Source organism: Bos javanicus, chromosome 9 (genome assembly GCF_032452875.1).
Source record: "Bos javanicus breed banteng chromosome 9, ARS-OSU_banteng_1.0, whole genome shotgun sequence".
Taxonomy (NCBI): Eukaryota; Metazoa; Chordata; class Mammalia; order Artiodactyla; family Bovidae; genus Bos; species Bos javanicus.
In genome coordinates this window covers 76,258,031-76,281,249 of record NC_083876.1, presented here as the reverse complement: position 1 = coordinate 76,281,249, position 23,219 = coordinate 76,258,031, and the positions used below count along the sequence as shown (strand labels likewise).

At 39.1% G+C, this 23,219-nt stretch overlaps 1 protein-coding gene across 5 annotated transcripts in view; it reads left to right on the top strand.

Annotated features, from left to right (window-relative positions):
- NHSL1 (NHS like 1) overlaps window positions 1–23,219 on the top strand; it is a 152,296-nt gene that overhangs the window by 97,898 nt on the left and 31,179 nt on the right. For all 5 annotated transcript variants that reach the window (XM_061428120.1, XM_061428118.1, XM_061428122.1 and 2 more), the window contains exon 3: window positions 16,792–16,919. In XM_061428120.1, coding sequence (XP_061284104.1) covers window positions 16,792–16,919 — 128 coding nt within the window. The remainder of the gene's footprint in view (window positions 1–16,791; window positions 16,920–23,219) is intronic.

Below are 23,219 nucleotides of genomic sequence, written 5' to 3'. Positions count from 1 at the left end.
CCTTTAATAGCAAGCAACACACAAAAGATAGAATAGCGTAGACAGTCATTTGAATGATCCAGGTCTTAACAAAGCACCATGGATGGTTTGAACAAAAGGCTTTTTGTTTTGTTTTTGTGTTCGTGGCCAGTCTGCTGTTTCAGCAATTCCAGTTTAATTCCCGATAAACTGAGTAACTTGAGCGGCTGCTATATTTTCGCCCAGTGCAGCATAAAAATGCTACTTTGAAGGTACTGTGGATAAGGTTTGTTATCATTCCCCATGCAACTGAAGTCCCTGGTGTTGGTTTAGACTCTTTGCAAGTTATTTGATATTGAGTAACCTTGGTGATGCTCCACGGCTGCCAGTGATAGGGCTTTTTCATTCTGAAGTGAAATGAGATCACCTCCAATTTGGTTGTGCTCTGGTGGTGCTCAGCTAGGACTTGCACACCCATATCCTCACATTTATCATAGGTACGAGAAAGCTTTCACCTTAATTTAAGTCAGATTTAGTTCTTCAAGTCTCCTTAAATGATTTTGGCTATATGAAGAAAAGTAATGTTAAAAGCCAGTTTTCTGCCATGGAAAATAACATTTGAGGAATAATTCTTTTCATGGTTTGCAGTGAAAAATAAAGCTAACAGTTTTATCCAGTGCGGTGAATTTTAATATTTAATCCCTAAGTGTTTAGGGATGGTTTTATTCCACTCTAATAGAAATTAACTATAGAGGGAGAATATCAATCAATATGACCTCTTTTTGCCCTTTTGCATAAATGACAGTGCCTATGGTGTTTAATATTAGTCATTGAAGGAGATACTTGTCCCAGGATATGGAGGGAGGAGACTCTTTTCAATGGCTTTTCAGTGTATTAGTCAGCAGATTCTTTTCCTGTGTGACTGTTGAGCTGGTGATACAATTAATGGTACGTGTTCTCAAGGTACTCCACCTTCCAGGTCCTGACCACTTTATCTCCCCAAACACACTAAGTAGATTGAAATGAGAAGTCATTTGGAATTGTTCTAAAGTAAGTATTAGGTGTATGAATTCAGAAGTTTGCTTGACATTTCCCCCCTCCCTTGGTGGAACCCATTTACTTCAAAGGCAGCTTTTCCACCATCTCTTGTCTACCTTGTGAAAATATTAGTCACTCAGTCATATCTGACTCTGCGACCCCATGGACTGCAGCCTGCCAGGTTCTTCTGTCCATGGAGTTCTCCAGGCAAGAATACTGGAGTGGGTAGCCCTTCCCTTCTCCAGAGGATCTTCCCATCCCAGGTATCGAACCCAGGTCTCCTGCATTGCAGGCAGTTTCTTTACTGTCTGAATCACACAGGAAGCCCTCTTTTCCACCTTACTCCTTCCCAGAACCTCTCTGGGAGCTTTCCTGTGACATCTGTTCTATCTGACCAGAAATCACAAGAGTTGCCCATGATGGAGTAAGTATTGTGATGTTGGATTTGGTCAGTGTCTCTAAAGTTCTACTGGGACCAAATTTTCTTGGATAGATAACCCTAATAGAGCAGGGAGCATCATCTTCTCTACCTGCTCTTCCCTCATCCTCTTATTTACTGAACATATGTATAATAGGTGCCCCTCACCCATTAAATTCTGTGTTTATGCTGGCCTTAACCCATATGTATCAATTGTGCTTAATAAACATTGATGACATCTTTGGTGTACCAGATAGGCAGGTCACATGCTTTGGGTAAATTAAGATAAAAAGTATGGCCAAAGATAAAATGCACCTGGGTGAGGGCTAGGGACAGCCCCCCTATCACATAATCACAGGGCCCTTTCAAGCACTGAAGGTTCATTCATTTAGTGAACTCTTGGCCACCTACAATGAGTAAATCGTGTGTGGCTTAGGCACCTTTAGGGCTTCCCTCATAGCTCAGTTGGTAAAGAATCCACCTGCAATGCAGGAGAGCCTTGTTTGATTCCTGGGTCAGGAAGATCAACTGGAGAAGGGATAGGCTACTCACTCCAGTATTCTAGGGCTTCCTTTGTGGCTCAGCTGGTAAAGAATCGCCTGCAATACAGGAGACCTGGGTTCAATCCCTAGGTTTGGAAGATGCCCTGGAGAAGGGAAAGGCTACCCACTCTAGTATTCTAGCCTAGAGAATTCCATGGACTGTACAGTGCACAGGGTCACAAAGAGTTGGACACGACTGAGTGACTTTCACTTAGACTTCTTTAGGAGGACATCGGCTTTTACTTTCAGGGCCTGGGAAGCCATTGGAGAAGTTTGAGCTCAGGAGTGACATAATGTGACCCATACTTTTTAAGTGGTTCAATTTGGTTCTGTGTTAAAAGTTCAAAGTAAAAGAATTGGAGTGACCCAGGACATTGGGTGGAGATGACCGCAGTAATCAAGGGAGAAGTGGAAGTGGCCTGAAAAGAAAGTAGATACCAGATAAAGCATTTCTTCTTCCACAGTGCTCTCTATACTCTATCAGCTAAATTCTTCTTCATCCTTCGTTCCCCATCTTCCTCTCTAGTTATTCCATTGGTGAGTGTGGATCATCATGGCAAAATAAAAGAAACACTTAAATAAAATAAACCCTCTTTTCCCCTTGGGCCTTTTACCTTTTCTCACCTGGAATAAGGAGGAAAATTCTGGTCTTCAGGAGCCTCACCTAGCACCTCCATCAAATGGAAGGCTTTTCCTTTTACTTTATACCTGCCCTAAATGGGTTCATGGATTTCACATCAAGAACCTTTCATTTTGGTTCTCCTTCTCTGTGGCTACTTACTTTCCTCTGAAACAGTTTTCTTGTAGTGTGGCTCCCAGACCAGCAGCAGGAATATCACCTAGGAATTGATTGGAAGTGTAAGTTCTCAGGCTCCAATGCAGACCTACTGAGTCAGACACTCAGGTCAGCCAAGTGGTTAACAAGCCCCCAGGGGATTCGGATGCGCCTTCATCGGGAGGACCCTGCTCTGTAAATTGTCATGTGAACTTGTTTAATCAGTCCACCAAATTGTAAACACCTTGAAAGTTGTACGCCTTTCAGTTTCACTAGCTCATTGTAAGCTAAGATTCAAACACACAGCTGTTCACTGCCAGAGTTTAAGATCTTGGCCACGACCATTCATCTCCCTGGCTGTTAGCAGAAGGTTACTTGAATGAATTGATTCATCTCCTTCCAGGAAGCTTCCTTTTCCTTGAAACGTGGGTGATTATTGGCATATTTTCTGATTGGCCATCTCTTTCTTGCACGCAGTTAATAAATTATACTCTAGCACCTGGAGCATTTTGTTCATTGGAGCATTATGTCCAACGGTGCATCATGTCCATGCACCATTAAGACATGAAGAGAGGAGAGATTTTGGAACTTTTAGAGAGACTTGGGCTTACTCCTTAAAGCCATATATTTTCTCCTTTCATATTTTATGGTACTTTGGATGCAAAGTATCATTGACATGATAATTGATAAAGAAGGCATCTTATGGACTCAAACATGGATGTATTGGAAGATAAATTTGGATTTAATACTTCATATATAATAATATACTTTTATATCATTGTAAGTATTCCTGTATAACTATATACAAACAATTACTCTTAAGGGGAGAGGGAAGAAAAGAATGGATCATTAGTATAATAGTAAACCAAAAAGTTATATTTATTTGGAATCTATTATTTATAATTGCTCTCAAATTATCTAGGACAATATCCGTTGAAAGTATCTATATTAAATCCATGATATCTTTAAGATTTAACATAGCTTTTCAGCTCACTTGATATGCTGCAAGTAACTGAGTAACTTAAAAAACTTTTGACCATTTATAGTCCCTTAATTATGTTCTAATTTGTTGATTCTTAAAGACAATTTCAATAAATTAAAGTACAGCTAGCCGCTTTGAAGTGGGCTTAGCTGCTTTAAAGAAAAGAATTTATGGACAGTCCAAATGTAATTTTGGAAAATCCAGTGTACATGACTGGCAAGGTAGAATCTTAACTACAATATCAGTATGATTTCCTCTTCAGGATTGCCAGACGCAATAAATGTACTAGAAGGCAGATTCCTTCTACTTTGAAATGCATTTTGATTTTATTTTCAGAAAGAAAATAACTTCCCTAATGTTCACAGAGCATAATATTTGAGTGCAGTAAAATTTTTCCTATGTTGCTTGTTAAATGAAAGCTCAAACTAGAATCTTTAGCTGTGTAAGACCTGATACAGCTGTTGGACTGGAATTGATTATTGATTTTCTTCTAAATATATGTTTGTAGTCATCCATGTTCTCAGCCCTCTGGTACCAGACAAAGATATAATATAAGAACTGGCTTTCAGCCCTGTCACTGATAATCTGATGGATAAATAACTGGGATAGAAGTTTGGAAACCTGGATCTACCAGAAATGTAAAACATTTGTGTCTCATAATCCATAAGACAGGTATAATATCTGCTTTCCTTCAGTTCACACAGAAATATTTTACACACAAATCAAATAATGATGGCCAAGGGCTTTCAGTTTAGAAAATAATGCATTTATTAAGTGTCAGGAGTAATGGCTTTAAAAATCAGTGATGTGAAAAAAAGAGTTGTTTAGACTGTGCTTCATCACGGGACATTCTCACTGAAGCAGTACATCGTGGCCATTATTTATAATTAACTTTGGAACTGGAGTCCTCCCAGTTGTTAATGACCTTGAATTATAGGAGGAGGATTATGAAAGATTTAATACTGTTAGAAAGAAACCACATTCAGATTTTAAAGTATGGTATGTCTAAAATGCTGTAGTGTTGTGAAATACCAGCAGTGTGCTTTTGACCTGAATGTTTAGACACTTTCCTAGCAGTTCATACTCGTATATACCACCACTATCCATACAACCTGAAAAATGACAAAACAGCCTTTTTTAACTGGTCCTTCTGGCTTTTAATGCAGCAGTGCTTGTTTTCTGTTTCTTTTTTTTTTTTTAATTAAAATACAGTTAATTTATAGTATTGTATTAGTTTCAAGTGTACAGAAAAGTGATTAAATTATATTTTATAATTAAATTACATTTTTCAGATTCTTTTCCATTATAGATTATTACAAGATGTTGAATATAGTTCCCTTTGCTAAACAATAGGTCCTGTGGTTTACCTGTTTTATATATAGTAGTGCATATCTATTAATCCCAAACTCCTAATTTATCTCTTGCATCCACCCCTGTTATCCCCTTTGGTAACCATAAGTTTGTTTCTATTTCTGTTTTGTAAATAAAAAAGTTTAAGTTATTTTTTTTTGAAGTAGAGTTGGTTTACAATTTTGTGTTAGTTTTGGTTGTACAGCAAAGTGATTCAGTTATATTTGTGTATGTTCTTATTGTATATATATTTCAGATTCTTTTCTCACATATATGTAACAAAATATTGAGCATATACTAGGTCCTTATTATCTGTTTTATGTATATAGTAATGTATACATATAATTTCCAAATTCCTGATTTATCTCTTCCCCTCACCTTTCCCCTTGGTAACCATAAGTTTGTTTTCTATGTCTATGAATCTCTTTCTGGTTTTATAAATAAGTTCATTTGTATCATATTTTAAGATTCCATATATAAGTGATACATGTTATTTGTCTTTCTCTGACTTCAGTTCAGTCGCTCAGTCGTGTCTGACTCTTTGCAACTCCATGAAATGCAGCACGCCAGGCCTCCCTGTCCATCACCAGCTCCCGCAGTTCACCCAAACCCATGTCCATTGAGTCGGTGATGCCATCCAACCATCTCATCCTCTGTCGTCCCCTTCTCCTCCTGCCCTCAATCTTTCCCAGCATCAGGGTCTTTTCCAATGAGTCAGCTCTTCGCATCAGGTGGCCAAAGTATTGGAGTTTCAGCTTCAACATCAGTCCTTCCAGTGAACACCCAGGACTGATCTCCTTTAGGATGGACTGGTTGGATCTCCTTGCAATCCAAGGGACTTTCAAGAGTCTTCTGCAACACCGCAGTTCAAAAGCATCAATTCTTCAGTGCTCAGCTTTCTTTATAGTCCAATTCTCACACATTAGCCTTGACTAGACGAACCTTTGTTGGCAAAGTAATGTCTCTGCTTTTTAATATGCCATCTAGGTTGGTCATAACTTTCATTCCAAGGAGTCAGTGTTTTTTAATTTCATGGCTGCAATCACCATCTGCAGTGATTTTGGAGCCCAGAAAAATAAAGTCAGCCACTGTTTCCATTGTTTGCCCATCTATTTGCCATGAAGTGATGGGACCAGATGCCATGATCTTAGTTTTCTGAATGTTGAGCTTTAAGCCAACTTTTTCACTCTCCTCTTTCACTTTCATCAAGAGGCTTTTTAGTTCCTCTTCACTCTCTGCCATAAGGGTTGTATCATCTGCATATCTGAGGTTATTGATATTTCTCCCAGCAATCTTGATTCCAGCTGTGCTTCTCCAGCCCAGTGTTTCTCATGATGTACTCTGTATATAAGTTAAATAAGCAGGGTGATAATATACAGCCTTGACATACTCCTTTTCCTACTTGGAACCAGTCTGTTGTTCCATGTCCAGTTCTAACTGTTGCTTCCTGGCCTGCATACAGGTTTCTCAAGAGGCAGGTCAGGTGGTCTGGTATTCCCATCTCTTTCAGAATTTTCCACAGTTTATTGTGATCCACACAGTCAAAGGCTTTGGCATCGTCAGTAAAGCAGAAGTAGATGTTTTTCTGGAACTCTTTTGCTTTTTTGATGATCCAGCAGATGTTGAAAATTTGATGTCTGGTTCCTCTGCCTTGTCTAAAACCAGCTTGAACATCTGGAAGTTCGTAGTTCATGTATTGCTGAAGCCTGGCTTGGAGAATTTTAAGCATCACTTTACTAGCGTGTGAGATGAGTGCAATTGTGTGGTAGTTTGAGCATTCTTTAGCATTGCCTTTCTTTGGGATTAGAATGAAAACTGACCTTTTCCAGTCCTGTGGCCACTGCTGAGTTTTCCAAATTTAGGTTAATAATCTAAAGGTCCATCCATGTTGCTGCAAATAGCATTATTTCATTCTTTTTTTTCTGAGTAATATTCCATTGTGTATATATACCACATCTTCTTTATCCATCCATCTGTGGGTGGACATTTAGGTGCACGTGTGCACACACACAGAAGGTTGCAGTAAGTGGGGAAGGCTTTGTGAAGAAGGGGATTTGAAGTAAACCTCAAAAGATTTGGGGGAAGCTGCCATGAAGTAGTGCAGTGACTTGGGTTCCCTGTAAGCATGGCAGCTGCCACTGCCAGCCAGTAAACCCTGAATGCCATCAGCTCTAGGAGAGTTTGGGAACTGGTGATGGTAGTATATATTATATATTAATATGTATAATTAATATAAATTGAAGAATTTATAAAATCATTTTCAGAAGGGATCAAAGAATTTTCTGTTTCTTCTTAAAATGCTGAGTCTGCTAATATTTTCATTATTTATGAGATAGGTAGTGTTTTCACCTATAGACATGCTTTCCCTTTGAGGAAAAGCTAAGAGTCCATCTCTAATTTTAACTGTGGTAAACCTTAAATACCAACATTCTTTAAGATGAACAATACTTACTACATTCTGTACTTATATTTTTGTTGTTGTTATGGAAATTTAAGTATAGGAAAAAACTCTAGTAAAACTAGTTCAATTTCTTAATTTCTAAAACCCAAAAGTGTATTACTGATTCATCAGATAAAGACCAGTGTTATTTTATACATAATTAAGTGTGGTACAGAGACATATGGGTTTCCCTGGTGGCTCAGTGCTAAAGCATCCATCTGCCAGTGCAGCAGACATGGGTTCAATCCACAGGTCAGGAAGATCTCCTAGAAAAGGAAATGGCAACCCACTCCAGTATTCTTGCCTGGGAAATCCCATGCAGAGAGGAGCCTGGCGGGCTTCAGTCCATGGGATCACAAACAACTAGACACGACTGAGCGACTAAACAACAACAACAAACCAGAGACGTGGAGGAGGAGAGTTTCTTATCATAAGCAAGTTGACACTCTCAGGAAAGAGCACCAGCCTTGTGGCCAGAGCACCTGGAGTCTAATATTGGTTCCACCAACTGGAGCAAGTTTCTTTGTGTCTCATGGTCTTTGTACATAAAATGTGGATATTAATCCCCATCTCTTAAGGTCATTGTGGAGAGTAAATGATTTACTGTACGTAAAGTGCTTTGAACAATGGCTTGTTCACAGGGAACCCTCAATCAAAGTTAATATTAGTAATACACAGCAGTTAACTCTATGTCTGCTGAGAGTTGTTTTACGTCTTGCCTTTTCCTACTACAACCGCTAACTTTTCTTGGAACCTTAGAGCTTGGTGCTGAAGCTGACAGATGCTTCTTGCCCAGAGTTGCACAGCTCTTCAGCAGCCAAACAGCCAACTCCAGATGCCCAATTCCTGTTGCAGTTTCTTCACCATGATGCTCTAAGATTCCTACCAAAGGGAACCCCACCCCATTTCTCCAAAGATCCTTATGAACATCTTTCACATCTTAGCATCTCCTGGTTCCATCTTTGTTGATTTCCTTGGGCTGCCATGACAAAGTGCCACAAACCGGGTGACTTAAAACAATAGAAATTTATTGTCTTATAATTCTGGAGGCTAGAAGTCCAAAATCAGGGTGTTGGCAGGGCCATACTCCTTTCAGCCTCTTGTGGTCACCCTCTTCCAGTTTCTGGTGACCCTGTGTGCTCGTGCAGCAGCTTAACTCCAATCTGTCTCTGCCTCTGTCTGCACCTGGCTGTCTTTCCTCTGTGTCAGTGCATCTTCAAATGGTCCCAGTGTCTATGTTTCCTTCTCATAAGGACATCAGTCACATTGGGTTAGAACCCACCCAAAAGACCTCATTTTAACATGCTTACATCTGGAAAGACTGTAAATAAGGTCATAGTCATAGGTACCGAGGTTAAGACCTCAGCATTTCTTTTCTGGGGACAAAGTTCAACCCAGCACACATACTTTCAGATCAAAAAACCTTGATCCTTTTTTATCTTTGCTTTGGAAGTTTCAAAACATTGAATACATTTATCAGGCATCTGGCTGATACTATTTTAGTGTAAAAATGCTCCTAAGTATAAGGCTTCATGTTCAGTTCAGTTCAATCGCTCAGTCGTGTCCGACTCTTTGCAACCCCATGAATCGCAGCACGCCAGGCCTTCCTGTCCATCACCAACTCCCGGAGTTCACTCAGACTCATGTCCATTGAGTCAGTGATGCCATCCAGCCATCTCATCCTCTGTCATCCCCTTCTCCTGCCCCCAATCCCTCCCAGCATCAGAGTCTTCTCCAATGAGTCAACTCTTCACATCAGGTAGCCAGAGTACTGGAGTTTCAGCTTTAGCATCAGTCCTTCCAAAGAACACCCAGGACTGATCTCCTTCAGAATGGACTGGTTGGATCTCCTTGCAGTCCAAGGGACTCTCAAGAGTCTTCTCCAACACTGCAGTTCAAAAGCATCAATTCTTCAGTGCTCAGCTTTCTTCACAGTCCAACTCTCACATCCACACATGACCACTGGAAAAACCATAGCCTTGACTAGATGGACTTTTGTTGGCAAAGTAATGTCTCTGCTTTTGAATATGCTATCTAGGTTGGTCATAACCTTCCTTCCAAGGAGTAAGCGTCTTTTAATTTCATGGCTGCAGTCACCATCTGCAGTGATTTTGGAGCCCAGAAAAATAAAGTCTGACACTGTTTCCACTGTTTCCCCATCTATTTCCCATGAAGTGATGGGACCAGATGCCATGATCTTCGTTTTCTGAATGTTGAGCTTTAAGCCAACTTTCACTCTCCTCTCACTTTCATCAAGAGGCTTTTTAGTTCCTCTTTACTTTCTGCCATAAGGGTGGTGTCATCTGCATATCTGAGGTTATTGATATTTCTCCTGGCAATCTTGATTCCAGCTTGTGCTTCTTCCAGCCCAGCGTTTCTCATGATGTACTCCACATATAAGTTAAATAAGCAGGGTGACAATATACAGCCTTGACGTACTCCTTTTCCTATTTGGAACCAGTCTGTTGTTCCATGTCCAGTTCTAACTGTTGTTTCCTGACCTGCATACAGGTTTCTCAAGAGGCAGGTCAGGTGGTCTGGTATTCCCATCTCCTTCAGAATTTTCCAGTTTATTGTGATCCACACAGTCAAAGGCTTTGGCATAGTCAATAAAGCAGAAATAGATGTTTTTCTGGAACTTTCTTGCTTTTTCGATGATCCAGCGGATGTTGGCAATTTGATGTCTGGTTCCTCTGCCTTTTCTAGAACCAGCTTGAACATCTGGAAGTTCACGGTTCATGTATTGCTGAAGCCGGGCTTGGAGAATTTTGAACATTACATGAAACCGATTAGGTTAATAAATTTTGTGCTTAGTTCAGTCGCTCAGTCGTGTCTGACTCTTTGCAACCCCATGAATCGCAGCATGCCAGGCCTCCCTGACCCTCACCAACTCCCAGAGTTCACTCAGATTCACGTCCATCGAGTCAGTGATGCCATCCAGCCATCTCTTCCTCTGTCGTCCCCTTCTCCTCCTGCCCCCAATCCCTCCCAACAGCAGAGTCTTTTCCAATGAGTCAACTCTTCGCATGTTGTTGTACTTAGATCAACTCAAAAATTTATGTTCTTTTTCTGGGTTGAGAGGAGTTAGAAATAAATGTTTAGGCCACTGACAGTAAGAGGATCCCTGTATGAGTGTCATATGCAGAAGAAATACAACCTCATGATGTTTTAGTCAAGATGTAGCCAACAGTTTGGTCAGACCTTAGAATCTTAAAGAATTGTGTAGCCAGGGAGGTCTTGTTATGGAATTGCTTACTGACTTTTAAAAGTGAGAGGATTTGAGGTAGTTACGGCTTCCGTGGTAATTGTTGACATCAGTGACCGTGTTTTTTGAGCACTGGCCAAGTGGGAAGGTTCTGTACGAAGTCCTGACGCACGCTGACCTAGTCTCTTACCTGAAAGAGCAGAGTTCTCAGAAATACTTGTTGACTGATTCTCATGACAGCTTCCCAAATGAAGTAATGGCTCAGCTTTAGAAGTGGAATCTGAGTTTCTAGGAGGATAAGATGCTGTCCCCCAGGTCTCACAGGCAGTGAGTGGTACCTGGTTTGTCTGAATTACAGACACTCAGCTGCTTCTCCGTAGAGCTGTCGCATGGCCGTGCCACCCACCCATCCACCCACCCCTGCCAGTGGTTAACGTCCTGTTACTGAAACACACAAGTGTAGCTTTTCATTGCAAATCCTACATTTCTCAACGTTATATAGGAAGGATTAGAAGTAAACGTTTACCAAGTGTTGGGAGAATGGGTGACAAGGATCTGAGAAGTCTTAGATTCGGTGTTGTTTCTGGAGGAGTCATTAGAGTTGTTTTGAAATAGTTTGATTTTCCCCTTGCTTATGAGGTAAGGTTGCCCTTCTTCTCACCTCTGAAGGTACATGTGGACGTGTGACTTGTATCCAAAGAAACAGGAGAGGAAGTAACCTGGTTACTTCTGGCAGAAGTTTCCAGAGCCAGTAGTGCTGCTGCTTGATGGTCTGAGCACTCTTTGAGGGGGATCTTCCCACGGCTTGATCTCCATGTGACTGCCACCACTGCCTGGACCGGGAGAACATGCAGAGTCATAAAAACATCTTCTTGTTGTATTAAGCCCCTGGGGCTTGGAAGTGTTTGTGACTGCTTTATACTCCAGCTCATTGTCACTAATTCATTACACTTAGGAGCAAAACAGAGAGCATGGAAATTCATCAAGGATTTCCGGTAGAGAAAATGAGTTTGAAGATAACTCTAAATCTTCTTGCAGCAGACTCCCTCAACATATCTAAAATATTAAAGCAGAAAATCCAACAAATAGTGTAATATGTGAAGGTTGGGAGGACAAAACAGTATTAAATTCGTAAGACGGTTAGGTAACCCTCTAAGCCTCTGACAGTATTTTTTGCTTCTATATTTAAAACTTTGGTCACCCACGTTATTTGTCCATTGTTCTTGTGCTAAAGAAAATAGCTGGACAGGAAAGAAAGGAGGAGGAAATTTGTGGCTGGAAAACCAGAGGACACTACAAACAGTGACACCTTTATCTGAGCAGTACTGTGAGAACAATAGCATGGTTTTACTCTAAATTTCTGTTGCAAGAAGCATATGTGTTAAAGACGGAGCTTCTATTACATTTAGTATCGTTTCCCGCCTGTGGTTGCTGGCATAACCTGGCTTTAAGTTATACTTTGCCTTGCCCTTACCATCAGTGTAGCGTTTGAAAAGTCTTTGTTTATTCATGATTGCTAATGGCACCCCACTCTAGTACTCTTGCCTGGAAAATCCCATGGATGGAGGAGCCTGGTGGGCTGCAGACCATGGGGTCGCGAAGAGTTGGAAACGACTGAACAACTTCACTTTCACTTTTCACTTTCATGCATTGGAGAAGGAAATGGCAACCCACTCCAGTGTTCTTGCCTGGAGAATCCCAGGGACGGGGGGGCCTGGTGGGTTGCTGTCTATGGGGTCACACAGAGTCGGACACGACTGAAGCGACTTAGCAGCAGCAACACTTGCTTATATCTCACTCCATAGACAATAAACTCACTTTTTAATGAACAAAGCCAAGGTTTTAGAAGCTGCGGGCCACTGCAACTTGACAAGAGGAAATTTTCCTAGATTTCCCATTAGAGTTGAAGATGAATGACAGTGGAAGCTGATGAATTTCTTGGATTAATTAGATTATTTATTAATTATTTAGATTAATTAATGAGTTTATTGTATTAATCTGGTAAGAATTTAAAAATTGGTTATCTGCCGTAAATTTATATGGCCTAATTTAATCTTAGATGAGCACCATGTTCATTTGATATTAGTTTGTTATAGCACTATTTAAACATTTTTGTGACATAAATTTAACCATGGTAAGAAAAGACATTGTCCTTTAAACTAGGCTTGAAAGATGACACATACTGGGAATACTAACAATTGCCATCTTTTCATGATTTTAATATATGGATAACAATTTTGCAGTATTTTGGTTTTATAAGCTTTAACAGGTATGTCATTTGGCTATTTTTAATTTCCTTTTAATTAAAAAATTTTGAAGTGTAATTGATGTACTGTATAGGTTCAGGTGTACAACATACTGATTTGATATTTAAATATATTGCAAAGTGATCATGGTAAGTCTAGTAACGTCTGTCACCACGCAAAATTATTATCGTATTATCGAGCATGTTCTATGTAAGGGTGTATATTACATCCCTAAGACTTATGTATTTTATAACTGGAATTTTGTACATCTTAATCCCCTTCATCTATTATGCCCAACCCCATCCCCCCTGCCATCTGGCAACCACCCACTTGCTCTCTGAATCTTTAAGTCTGTTTCCGATTTGTTTGTTTTGTTTTTTAAATTTCACATGTAAGTGAAATCGTATGGTATTTGTCTTTGTCTGACTGATTTCACTTTGCATAATACCTTCTAGGTCCATTCATGCTATTGCAAATGGCAAGATTTCATTCTTTTTTATGGCTGGGTAATATTCCTCTGTGTGTACGTGTGAATGAACATTGGATTACATATATCTTCTTTGAGTTACTGTTTTGTTTTCTTCAGATAAATACCCAGAAGCAGAATTGCTGAATTGTGTGATAGTTCTGTTTTTAATTTTTTGAGGAACTGCCATACTGTTTTCCATACTGGCTGCATCAATTTACATTTCCACCTACAGCACTGGGGTTCCTTTTTCTCTACATTCTTGCCAACTCTTGTGATTTGTTGTCGTTTTTGATGATAACATTTTGGATGTTTTTAATATTATTGCCAAGAATATCAGAATGAATACCACCTTTAGAGATGACCTAGCCTAACAGTCCCTTGCAGAGGAATCTTTTCTAAACACATTCTTACATGGTACCTGATATCGAGAACAGATTATTTAGTACTGTAAAATTCTATAATTTGAGACTTGTACCTATCTTAAGGTCGGTGAACGAGGGTGAAAAGGATTATTTTTTGAATAAGAAAAGGGTTTGGTTTAAAGGGCCTTGGCCTTAACTTTGTGTTTTGTTTTGTTTGGTAACTATTTTTGAAAGCACCAAATTATGTGATAAGTAACTTACAGTGGTAATAGGTTTTATTAGTTTGTTTTATAAGATTCACCCTGAATCTTTAGGAGACTTCAGTTTATAGGACTACAGAAAAGTTAATTTAGCAATACAAACTAGTGACATGTAGAATTATAGGGTTGAGTGTTATGTTTTATTTTAGCTTTAAGATAAAAAAAAATAAAATAAAATCAGACTTCCCTGGTGGCTCAGTGGTGAAGAATCTGCCTGCCAGTACCAGAGACCCGAATTTGATCCCTGATCTGGGAAGGTCCCACATGCCATGGAGCAACTAAGCCTGTGCGCCATAACTATTGAGCCTGTGCTCTAGAGCCTGGGAGCCGCAACTGCTGAGGCCCATGTGCCCTGGGGCCCCTGCTCCGCAACAAGAGAAGCCTGTGCACTGCAACTGGAGAGCAGTCCTGCTCACCGCAACTAGAGAGAAAAAAGCTCATGCAACATGAAGACTCAGCACAGCCAAAAGGAAATAATTAAAATCATTTTAAAAAGTAAAATATTTACAGAATCCAAGAACTCTGTACTGAACACCATTTGAAAACTAGTCATCATGCTTTATGTAACATCCCTGTAGGAATGAGAACAGAATCTGGTTGTACTATTTATTTTTGTAGAGAAGTTGTGAAATATTGGAGAAAACGTGGAAGTCTTTTTCACTGAAAAGGGTTTGATTAGTGTTATAAATCCTCATTTTTTCAAATGTACTCTGGAGGTGTCAGAAATTTTTTTTTAATTTTCTTTTTTTATTCAATGTTAGTTAGCATGGATTGCCAGTCTAGCCCACACATTATTCAGCCCATAAGTAACTGAAGTATTAGTGTTTAACTATCTTATGATTACCTGTACAATTTTTCAGTTAGCTTGGCATTCTAAAAGAGCCTTGTAACTATTTCTGTGGAGTTAAAAAAAAAAATCTGATGTGTAGTTTTCATTTGACTCTCTGCTTCTACCATGAGATAGGTAACACAGGACAGTGAGGATTTTTTTATTTTTATCCCTCCACTAAAGCAGCTGCTCATCTCCTCTTTGAAGAAGCAGCTTAGATCCTAGTGTTAAAAGGGAGCTCTGAAGATGCCCTACTTTAGTTCTGTGCTATTAGGTGCGTGGTTTTGTAAAACTGTGCAAAGAGGAAACTTGCCCAAAACCAAACACCTGTCGCCTTCCTTTAGCAAGATGGATATTTAAAGCAATACTGTGGGGAATCCTTTTGCAAGGCAAATACTTTTCTGAGGTATCTAAGTCATAAGAGAGCTCCTGGGACTTTAAAATGTCATTAGAACCCTTGCTTTGTTCTCCCTCAACTGATGGGAGTTAGCAGTGCAGTGGTTCCTTCTTGAAGAGAATCCCCGGTCTCTGAGCAGCCAACGGCCCCAGTCATTGCTCCGTGAACTGGAAGACTTCTCAGACTGCCACCCAGCTTTGTGCTAAACTCCACACAGTGATTATAGGCTGTTTAGCATCAAATTAAATTGGAAATAAAAACAGAATGATAGATTATAATCCATGATTTCTCACTTCCAGTTGATCAGTCTAGAAGGCAAGCCTCACATGAGAATTGCTTGCGTTTTTTGATGTGGAATTATGTCATCAATTGTTACATGTCAAAAATTATAGTATGTATGGAAAACAGTATGGAGGTTCCTCAAAAACCTAAAAATTTAGTTGCCATGTCATCCGGCTGTCCCAGTCCTGGGCATACACCTAGACAAAACTCTTAATTTGAAAAGATACATGCGTCCCTGTTTCGTAGTAGCACTGTTTGCAGTAGCCATCAAAGCAGCCTAAATGTCCATCAACAGATGAATGGATAAAAAGGATTTGGTATATATATGCAGTGGAATATTACTCAGTCATAAAAAAAGAATGAAATATTGCCATTTGCTGCAACATAAACAGACCTAGAGATTATCATACTAAGTGAAGTAAATCAGAAAAAGACACATATCATATGATATCATTTATATGTGGAATCTAAAATATGACTCAAATGAACTTATTTACAAAATAGAAACAGACTCACAGACAGAGAATAGACTTGTGGTTGCTAAGGAGGAGGGGAGTAGGGGAAGAAAGCATTGAGAGTTCGAGATTAGTGGATGCAAACTGTCATATATAGGGTGTACAGGCTTCCAGCTGGCTCAGTGGTAAAGAATCTGCCTGCCAATGCAGGAGACTTGGGTTTAATCTCTAAGTGGGGAAGATCCCCTGGAGAATGAAATGGCAACCCACTCCAGTATTGTTGCCTGGGAAATTCGATGGACAGAGAAGCCTGGCAGGCTACAGTCCATGGGGTCGCAAAAGAGTCAGACACAGCTTAGTGACTAAACAATAGCAACCTACTATAACATAGCACAGGGAATTATATTCAATATCCTGTGATAAACCATAATGGAAAAGAATGTTAAAAAAGAATGTATACATTGTATATCTGAGTCAACTTGCTATACAGTAGAAATTAACACAACATTGTAAATCAACTATACTTCAATAAAAGTAATGTAATTACCCTGACTCAGAGAGTTTTTGAGAGGTGTAAAACAGTCCCTTTGAAGTGTATTAACATGGCATATAAGGTGTGGTAGCTGCTTTACTAACTCTTAGTTCTTTTCATCATCATTTTTATTATTATTTTAAATCATTATTATATGTAGAGAAATATTGCAAGAAAAGGTAAATAAAAAGGAGTAAGCAAATCCTGGTTCTTAAAGCCCTTTCTCCCTTCCCTGGCCTCTACTCCTGCAGAATGTGATAAGTTACGGCAGGATGGCTATCGGAGTTCTCAGTACTATTCCCAAGGACCCACCTTTGCAGCCAACTCCAGTCCCCTCTGTGATGATTACCAAGATGAGGATGAAGAAACAGATCCAAAGGTAAGTCTTCTAAATTCAACGCATGATCCTCAACTGGGCTTTCATCCTGACCCATTGATCTATTTTTGTGTGTGCTAGTACCATACTGTTTTGATTTCTGCAGCTTTGTAATATAGCCTGAATCAGGGAGTATGATTCTTCCAGTTTTGTTCTTCTGTGTAAATATTTATTGAATTAAATGAATGGAGGATGAACAGCCTGTTCAAAAAAGATCTTAGAGAACAGTCTTCCACTCACCACTTTCTAAATAAAGAAATTAATGCCTTGAAGATGCAAGTGATGCATACAGCAAGTGGCAGAGCTAAGACTTGAAGTGTGTCTCGTAATTCCTAGAATACTACTTCTTAACTTTATCTCTTAAATTCCACGCATGGAAGTTTTCTAAATTTCTAAGCTCTAGTCCACACTCATGCATTTATCTGCTTACTGTCCATCGCCACTTAAATGTCTCTTACAGCTATCTCAAACTGATTCAAATTCAAATGTGATTCTCACATCTCTCTTCCAAAAGGAAAAAAAGGAAAAAAAAAAAACAATTCTACCTGATTCTTTATAGTTTTCCTCACCTCAGTAAGTTACATCTTCTTTCTACCCATTTTTAAGTCAAGATCATCGGGCACATTCTTGATTCTTTTCTTTTTCTCACACCTTGAGCAAATTCTGTAGGATTATTGGTTAGTGAACCACTCCAGAATTGCAGTTCAGGTATTATGTAGCAACTAGGTCTAGAGCATGTCCCTAAGAGTGGGTGGCTGAGGCGCACTGGAGGTAAGGTTGTGAAGGATCAGAGCAGGTGTTAGATGGAACAGCTCAGTGGATGCTGAGTTCACGAAGAGTGATGACAGGAATAGTGGTGGAGGGAGGCTGAAGTAAGATTACCGACGGGCAATGCCAAGTGAGAGAGTTAGCTCTTATTGCATAGCTAATAGGAAATCACCAACATTTTTCAAACAAAAGATTTTATGATTGGGAATAAAAATTACATATATCTTTTGTTAGATGCAAGACATAGCTAATGTTGAAACTGATTTTCTAATTTATTTAAAGTATCAAATCTGACTTTAGAACATGTAGGGGGGAATATTAACAGACTAATTCCCATGTTAAAAAAATTGTATCAAAAATTACACCGTATTGACCTCCAAAGTAGTAACTGAGTTGATGAAGGTGTTAACTAACCTTATTGTCATAATTGTTTTATAATATATATGCATCAAGTCATCACATTGTAGACCTTAAACTTTCACAATATTAATGTCAGTTATATCTCAATAAAACTGGGGAAAAATTGAAATAGTTAAAAAAAACATTGAACCAAAGTGAGGAGGAACACCAAGCTTAGACAGTTTCACGAAGAAGAATCTACTAAAGTTTTAAGAGTATTTAATTCAGTGCTTGAAACTGTCTGAGAGCAAAGAAAGAGAAGGAAAAGGTGAAATTAAAAAATGATAATAAATTAGTTTTAACACTGATACCAAAACCTGAATACACAAATCATAAGATAAACTAGCCAATCTCACTCATGAATATTGGCATTAGAAATTAAAAATAACAGGAAACATAATCTAGTAACTCATTTATGAAATGAATACTTCAAAATCAATCTGGATTTATTTCCATAGTAATTTAAGAATGTTTATCATTAGGTAATTCAATCATGTATTAATTGTGTTAATATACTTCAGGGGAAAAATCATATAAAAACTGTAGATATTGACATTTGATACAATTTTACAGCCATTCTTGATTAAAAAAATATAATAATATGGGAACAAGTGGATATTTGTAACTTAACAAAAGTACCTACCTGTCACCAAATCCAACATAATTTTTAATGGGCCATTCTCATTAAAACAAAGAATAAGACAGGCATTTGCAGTTACTATAACATAGTATAGATATACATATGGTATAATATTGGTATAGAAATCAATAACTTTCATATCTACATATGCAAGTTAGAAGAGATAGTAGAAAAAGTCTATTTAAAATAGCTATAGTAAACAAAGTAGGGAAAATTTTAATTTAAAAATGCAAGTTACATATGAAAAAGCTTTAAAATACTTTATGGGAACACAGCTAAGATTTGAATAAATGAAAAGATATAACATGCTATTAGAGGATTCAATATCAAAAAACTGTCAATTCTGCTCAAGTTAATTTTAAAAATTAACACGCTAGGAATAAAAAATTGAGTAGTTTTGTTCTGTTTTAGTGTGGAATTATTTTAGGGGATGGGAGGAGGAGAAAGAGGATTGGAGAGGCCGGATCCAAGGTTGCTACTGGCAAAGCTGTAAACTAGAAGAGCAATGGGGAAGGAGAAGCAGCCTGACCAGGTATTAAAACATAAAGAGTCAGGAATCACTGCAGTGTGGCACCTGAATATACAAACTGGTAGGACAGAATGTTAAAGACAGAATGTAAAGTCCAGGAAGTGACCTAACTTTTTAGGGCTTCCCAGGTGATGCTAGTGGTAAAGAACCTACCTGCCGATGCAGAGACCATAGCAGACTATGGGTTCGATCCCTGGGTCAGGAAGATCCCCTGGAGGAAGGCATGGCAACCCACTCCAGTATTCTTATCTGGAGAATCCCGTGGACAAAGAAGCCCAGCTGGTTACGGTCCATAGGGTCACAAAGAGTTGGACACAACTGATGCAACTTGCATGCATCCATGCATATATGATGGTAAAGTTGGCATTTGAGATCAGGTGGGGATCCATTCATTGTATGAGGGGCTCCAAGCTAACAGTGTATAGTCTTTATGTTAATTCCAAGACCCCTGACTGCAATCATGTCCTTAAATGTCACTCTAGCATTTGGGGTCATTTTAAACATGGAGTATACAGAAGTCAATTTAGAAGGAAAATTCTACTGGGAAAACCCTTTGTATTTCTAAGTAGGCTATGGTGAGGACAGTAGTGAACTCTGGAGAAGGGACAGGTAATAATTAAGCATCTATTATGTGCTTAGGATAAAAGCACTCCCCTAAAATGAGAGTTGCTAATAAGACAGAAGTTAAGGACATATAAATTAGAACAGAGAACTTAGGGGATGTCTGTTTTGGTTATTTATTCTGGCTCATCATTCCAAAGTAATTATCCAAATGCAAAACATTTCCCAAGTAGGACTTGTGTTTATGGTGTAATGAAAGTTATTTTGCTGGTGATCTCCACATATATATCTTGCAAAGTAGTGATGTAGTGTAGCAAGAAAAGAAGTTGCTTGAACTGTGTCCAAGTATATGTTATATATGTCATCTACATAGTAAACATGCTGCTTGAAAAACGCTGTCTGCAAAGGGATTCAGAAATCTCACAAAATAACATTTTTATTCAACTGTGAAATCAAAGAGTAAGCTATTGCTTTGGTATTGTTCTAGTCTTGACAGTTCTTTGTTTTGTTAGTTTGCATTGTGTGCCAGGTGCTACCAAAGAGGTTATTCAGGTATTTGAAGGAAATTTCAGTTAGAGATGACAGGATACTTCCTGTGAGTTGAGAGGGCATATCTCCAACTGCCATTGTGGGAGGTTATGTTTGATGATATGTTCACTGAATCAGGGAAACATTCACAGAGGCCCCATTGTCTCAGCAGAAAGGATGTCAGTCATGAGTTACTCAATCTCTTGCGTAAAATTTGCCCTCCTTCTCCCCAGACAGATAAATTAGACTGGGATTGTGGCAATAAATGATTGGCTTTCATGGTATTGATAGAAACTGAAATTTTCTTTTCTAGTCTCTGTTTTTCTTTGCACTGGCATCATCTCAGGTTCTGTTTCGGTCTCTACTGATATGAGATATTTAAATCGAAGGAGGATTTTGAGGATGACAAAAGGACAGTGGCCTTCCTCTGTAACCACACATGTAGGAAGCATGTATAAGGTGATGCTTGGGAGACTGGTCTAGAGGAGCTTTCCCACCTGTCGAAGTTGGTGGCCTTGGCAAATTGCTTCCCTCTGCGAGTTTCACTTTCCTTAACTGTGAAGAGTCATAAACCACATGTTCTGGTTTTGCTCAGGATAGTCCTGGTTTACGGCTGCTGTTCTGTGTAATTATTAAAAGTACTCCTTTCACTCTCAAAGGCATTCTGGTTTTGATAATAAATTACTTGATTGCCTTACCCACCTTGAAGATGGTTATGAGGCTGAAGTGAGTTAATGTTTTTTAAATCCTTAAGCGTGGTGCCTGGCACAGTATATGCTCAAATAATGATGACTGATGTCTTTAAACTGCTTGGTTTTTCAAACCAGACTTCAAAGAAATTAGTTCAGTAGACAGTGTCTGGTTTTATGAAAATTTGGCTACTCTTTCAATCATTCTAAGTCTTTTATTCCACAAACATAGAATTTCCTACCTAAAGCAATAAATTTGAGAGGTTTCAGCAATTACCAAGACTTTCTAGTTGTTGTGACTTTACAGGTTATCTGTGTAGAACTACCAGTGGTTATTTTACTGGCACTCATTTTATAATAATTGTAGAACACTTTAGAACTTTTTCACAAATTATATCTCATTTTCACAAGACCTTCCATAAAGTCAATATTTTTAATAATTATTGCTAGCATTTTAACCATCTTGAAACTGAGACTCAGATATATTAAATTACTTTTTCAAGATCACAAAGCCAGTATTTGAGAGGACATGAATGCAGGGCTTCTCACTTTATATTTCATTTCTTTTCATTGCACCATGTTGGTGAAATGATAGGACAAGATTGCTGAATTACCCAAGTTCCTTCTCATTATGCCTGCTGTTGTCACTTTTCCCTCTGTCTTTGACTTGTTTGGTGTTATTCACTTATTTCGGAGAAGGCGATGGCACCCCACTCCAGTACTCTTGCCTGGAAAATCCCATGGATGGAGGAGCCTTGTAGGCTGCGGTCCATGGGGTCGCAAAGAGTCGGACACGACTGAGTGACTTCACTTTCACTTTTCACTTTCCTGCATAGGGGAAGGAAATGGCAACCCACTCCAGTGTTCTTGCCTGGAGAATCCCAGGGACGGGGGAGCCTGGTGGGCTGCCGTCTACGGGGTCGCACAGAGTCGGACACGACTGAAGCGACTTAGCAGTAGCAGCGTTCACTTATTCACGGTATTGTTTTCAAAAAACCATGTTAAGTCCTGCTTAGTCCCAATATATAGACAGAGCCCCTGGCCTTGGGTCACTTAACTATCCAGAAAACATGATTCTAGATACAATTATTTTATTATTGGGTCTCTCTGGGTAAGTAATTCCAGGACACAGTGGAAACCCAGAGGAGTTTTTGCTGGTTCCATGTGTTCGCTGCTCTGCGATCTGTGGCACTTTGTTGCTCTGTCCTATTTAGCAGGGTGAGAAGATTGTGGTCTGTCATTTCAGGCCTTTATGCATTCAAGTAGTGAGGGCGTCTCTCAACTTGCTCCGGTTTGTGTTGTTCCATGCATCCCATTACACTGGAATGAGACTCTATTCATATCTGCCTTCCCTTCTAGATCAGGGCGGAGATGGGAGGCCACACAGCATCCTCATCATATTGATTTCGATATTCCCAGCATGGAGCCAAGCATTTGGCACATGGAAAAGCTCAGGAGCCAGAAGCTGGGCTGGTGTTACCTGTGTGTCTGCTTAATTCTTACTGCAACCATGTAAGGCAGCTTGTACCCAGGTCACAGATGTGTCTTGGAGGAATCACAGTACTTGCTTAAGATCAGAAAGCTTTAAAATCCTGAAACAGAGTTCTCCCTCTCTTTACAAAGAGCATTATGAGGTATAATTTATATAAAATAAACTACACACCTTTAAAGTACACAATTTAATATGTTTTGGCATACTTATACATACGTGAGACCATCCCCACAGTCAAGATAGTGAACACACCCTTCACCCCTAAAAGTGAACTAGGATTGAAACCTGGATCTGTGACTCCAGAGCCTGTTTTCCCTCAACAATGGGTAGTGGAATTGAGCCTTAGCTGTATCTCTCACTGGCTAACCACTCTCTTGGTTAGGGGAGTTTTGACTTGTTGAGATAATAGCATGAACATCTTTTTCAACCCATCATCCATCAGTAAAAGAGTGGATAAATAAATGTATTAGAATGGAATGTATGCTTCAGTGAAATGGATTAACCATAGGCTCACTTAACTACATGGATATGGCTTAGAAACATAATGGTAAGTAAATAACACTAAAGAGAATGGCAAAGTATCATTGACATAATGACTGATAAAGAAGGCATCTTATAGACTCAGATATGCATTTATTTGAAGAGAAACTTGGATTTAATACTTCATATAATCCTATGCTTTTATATCTTTGTAAGT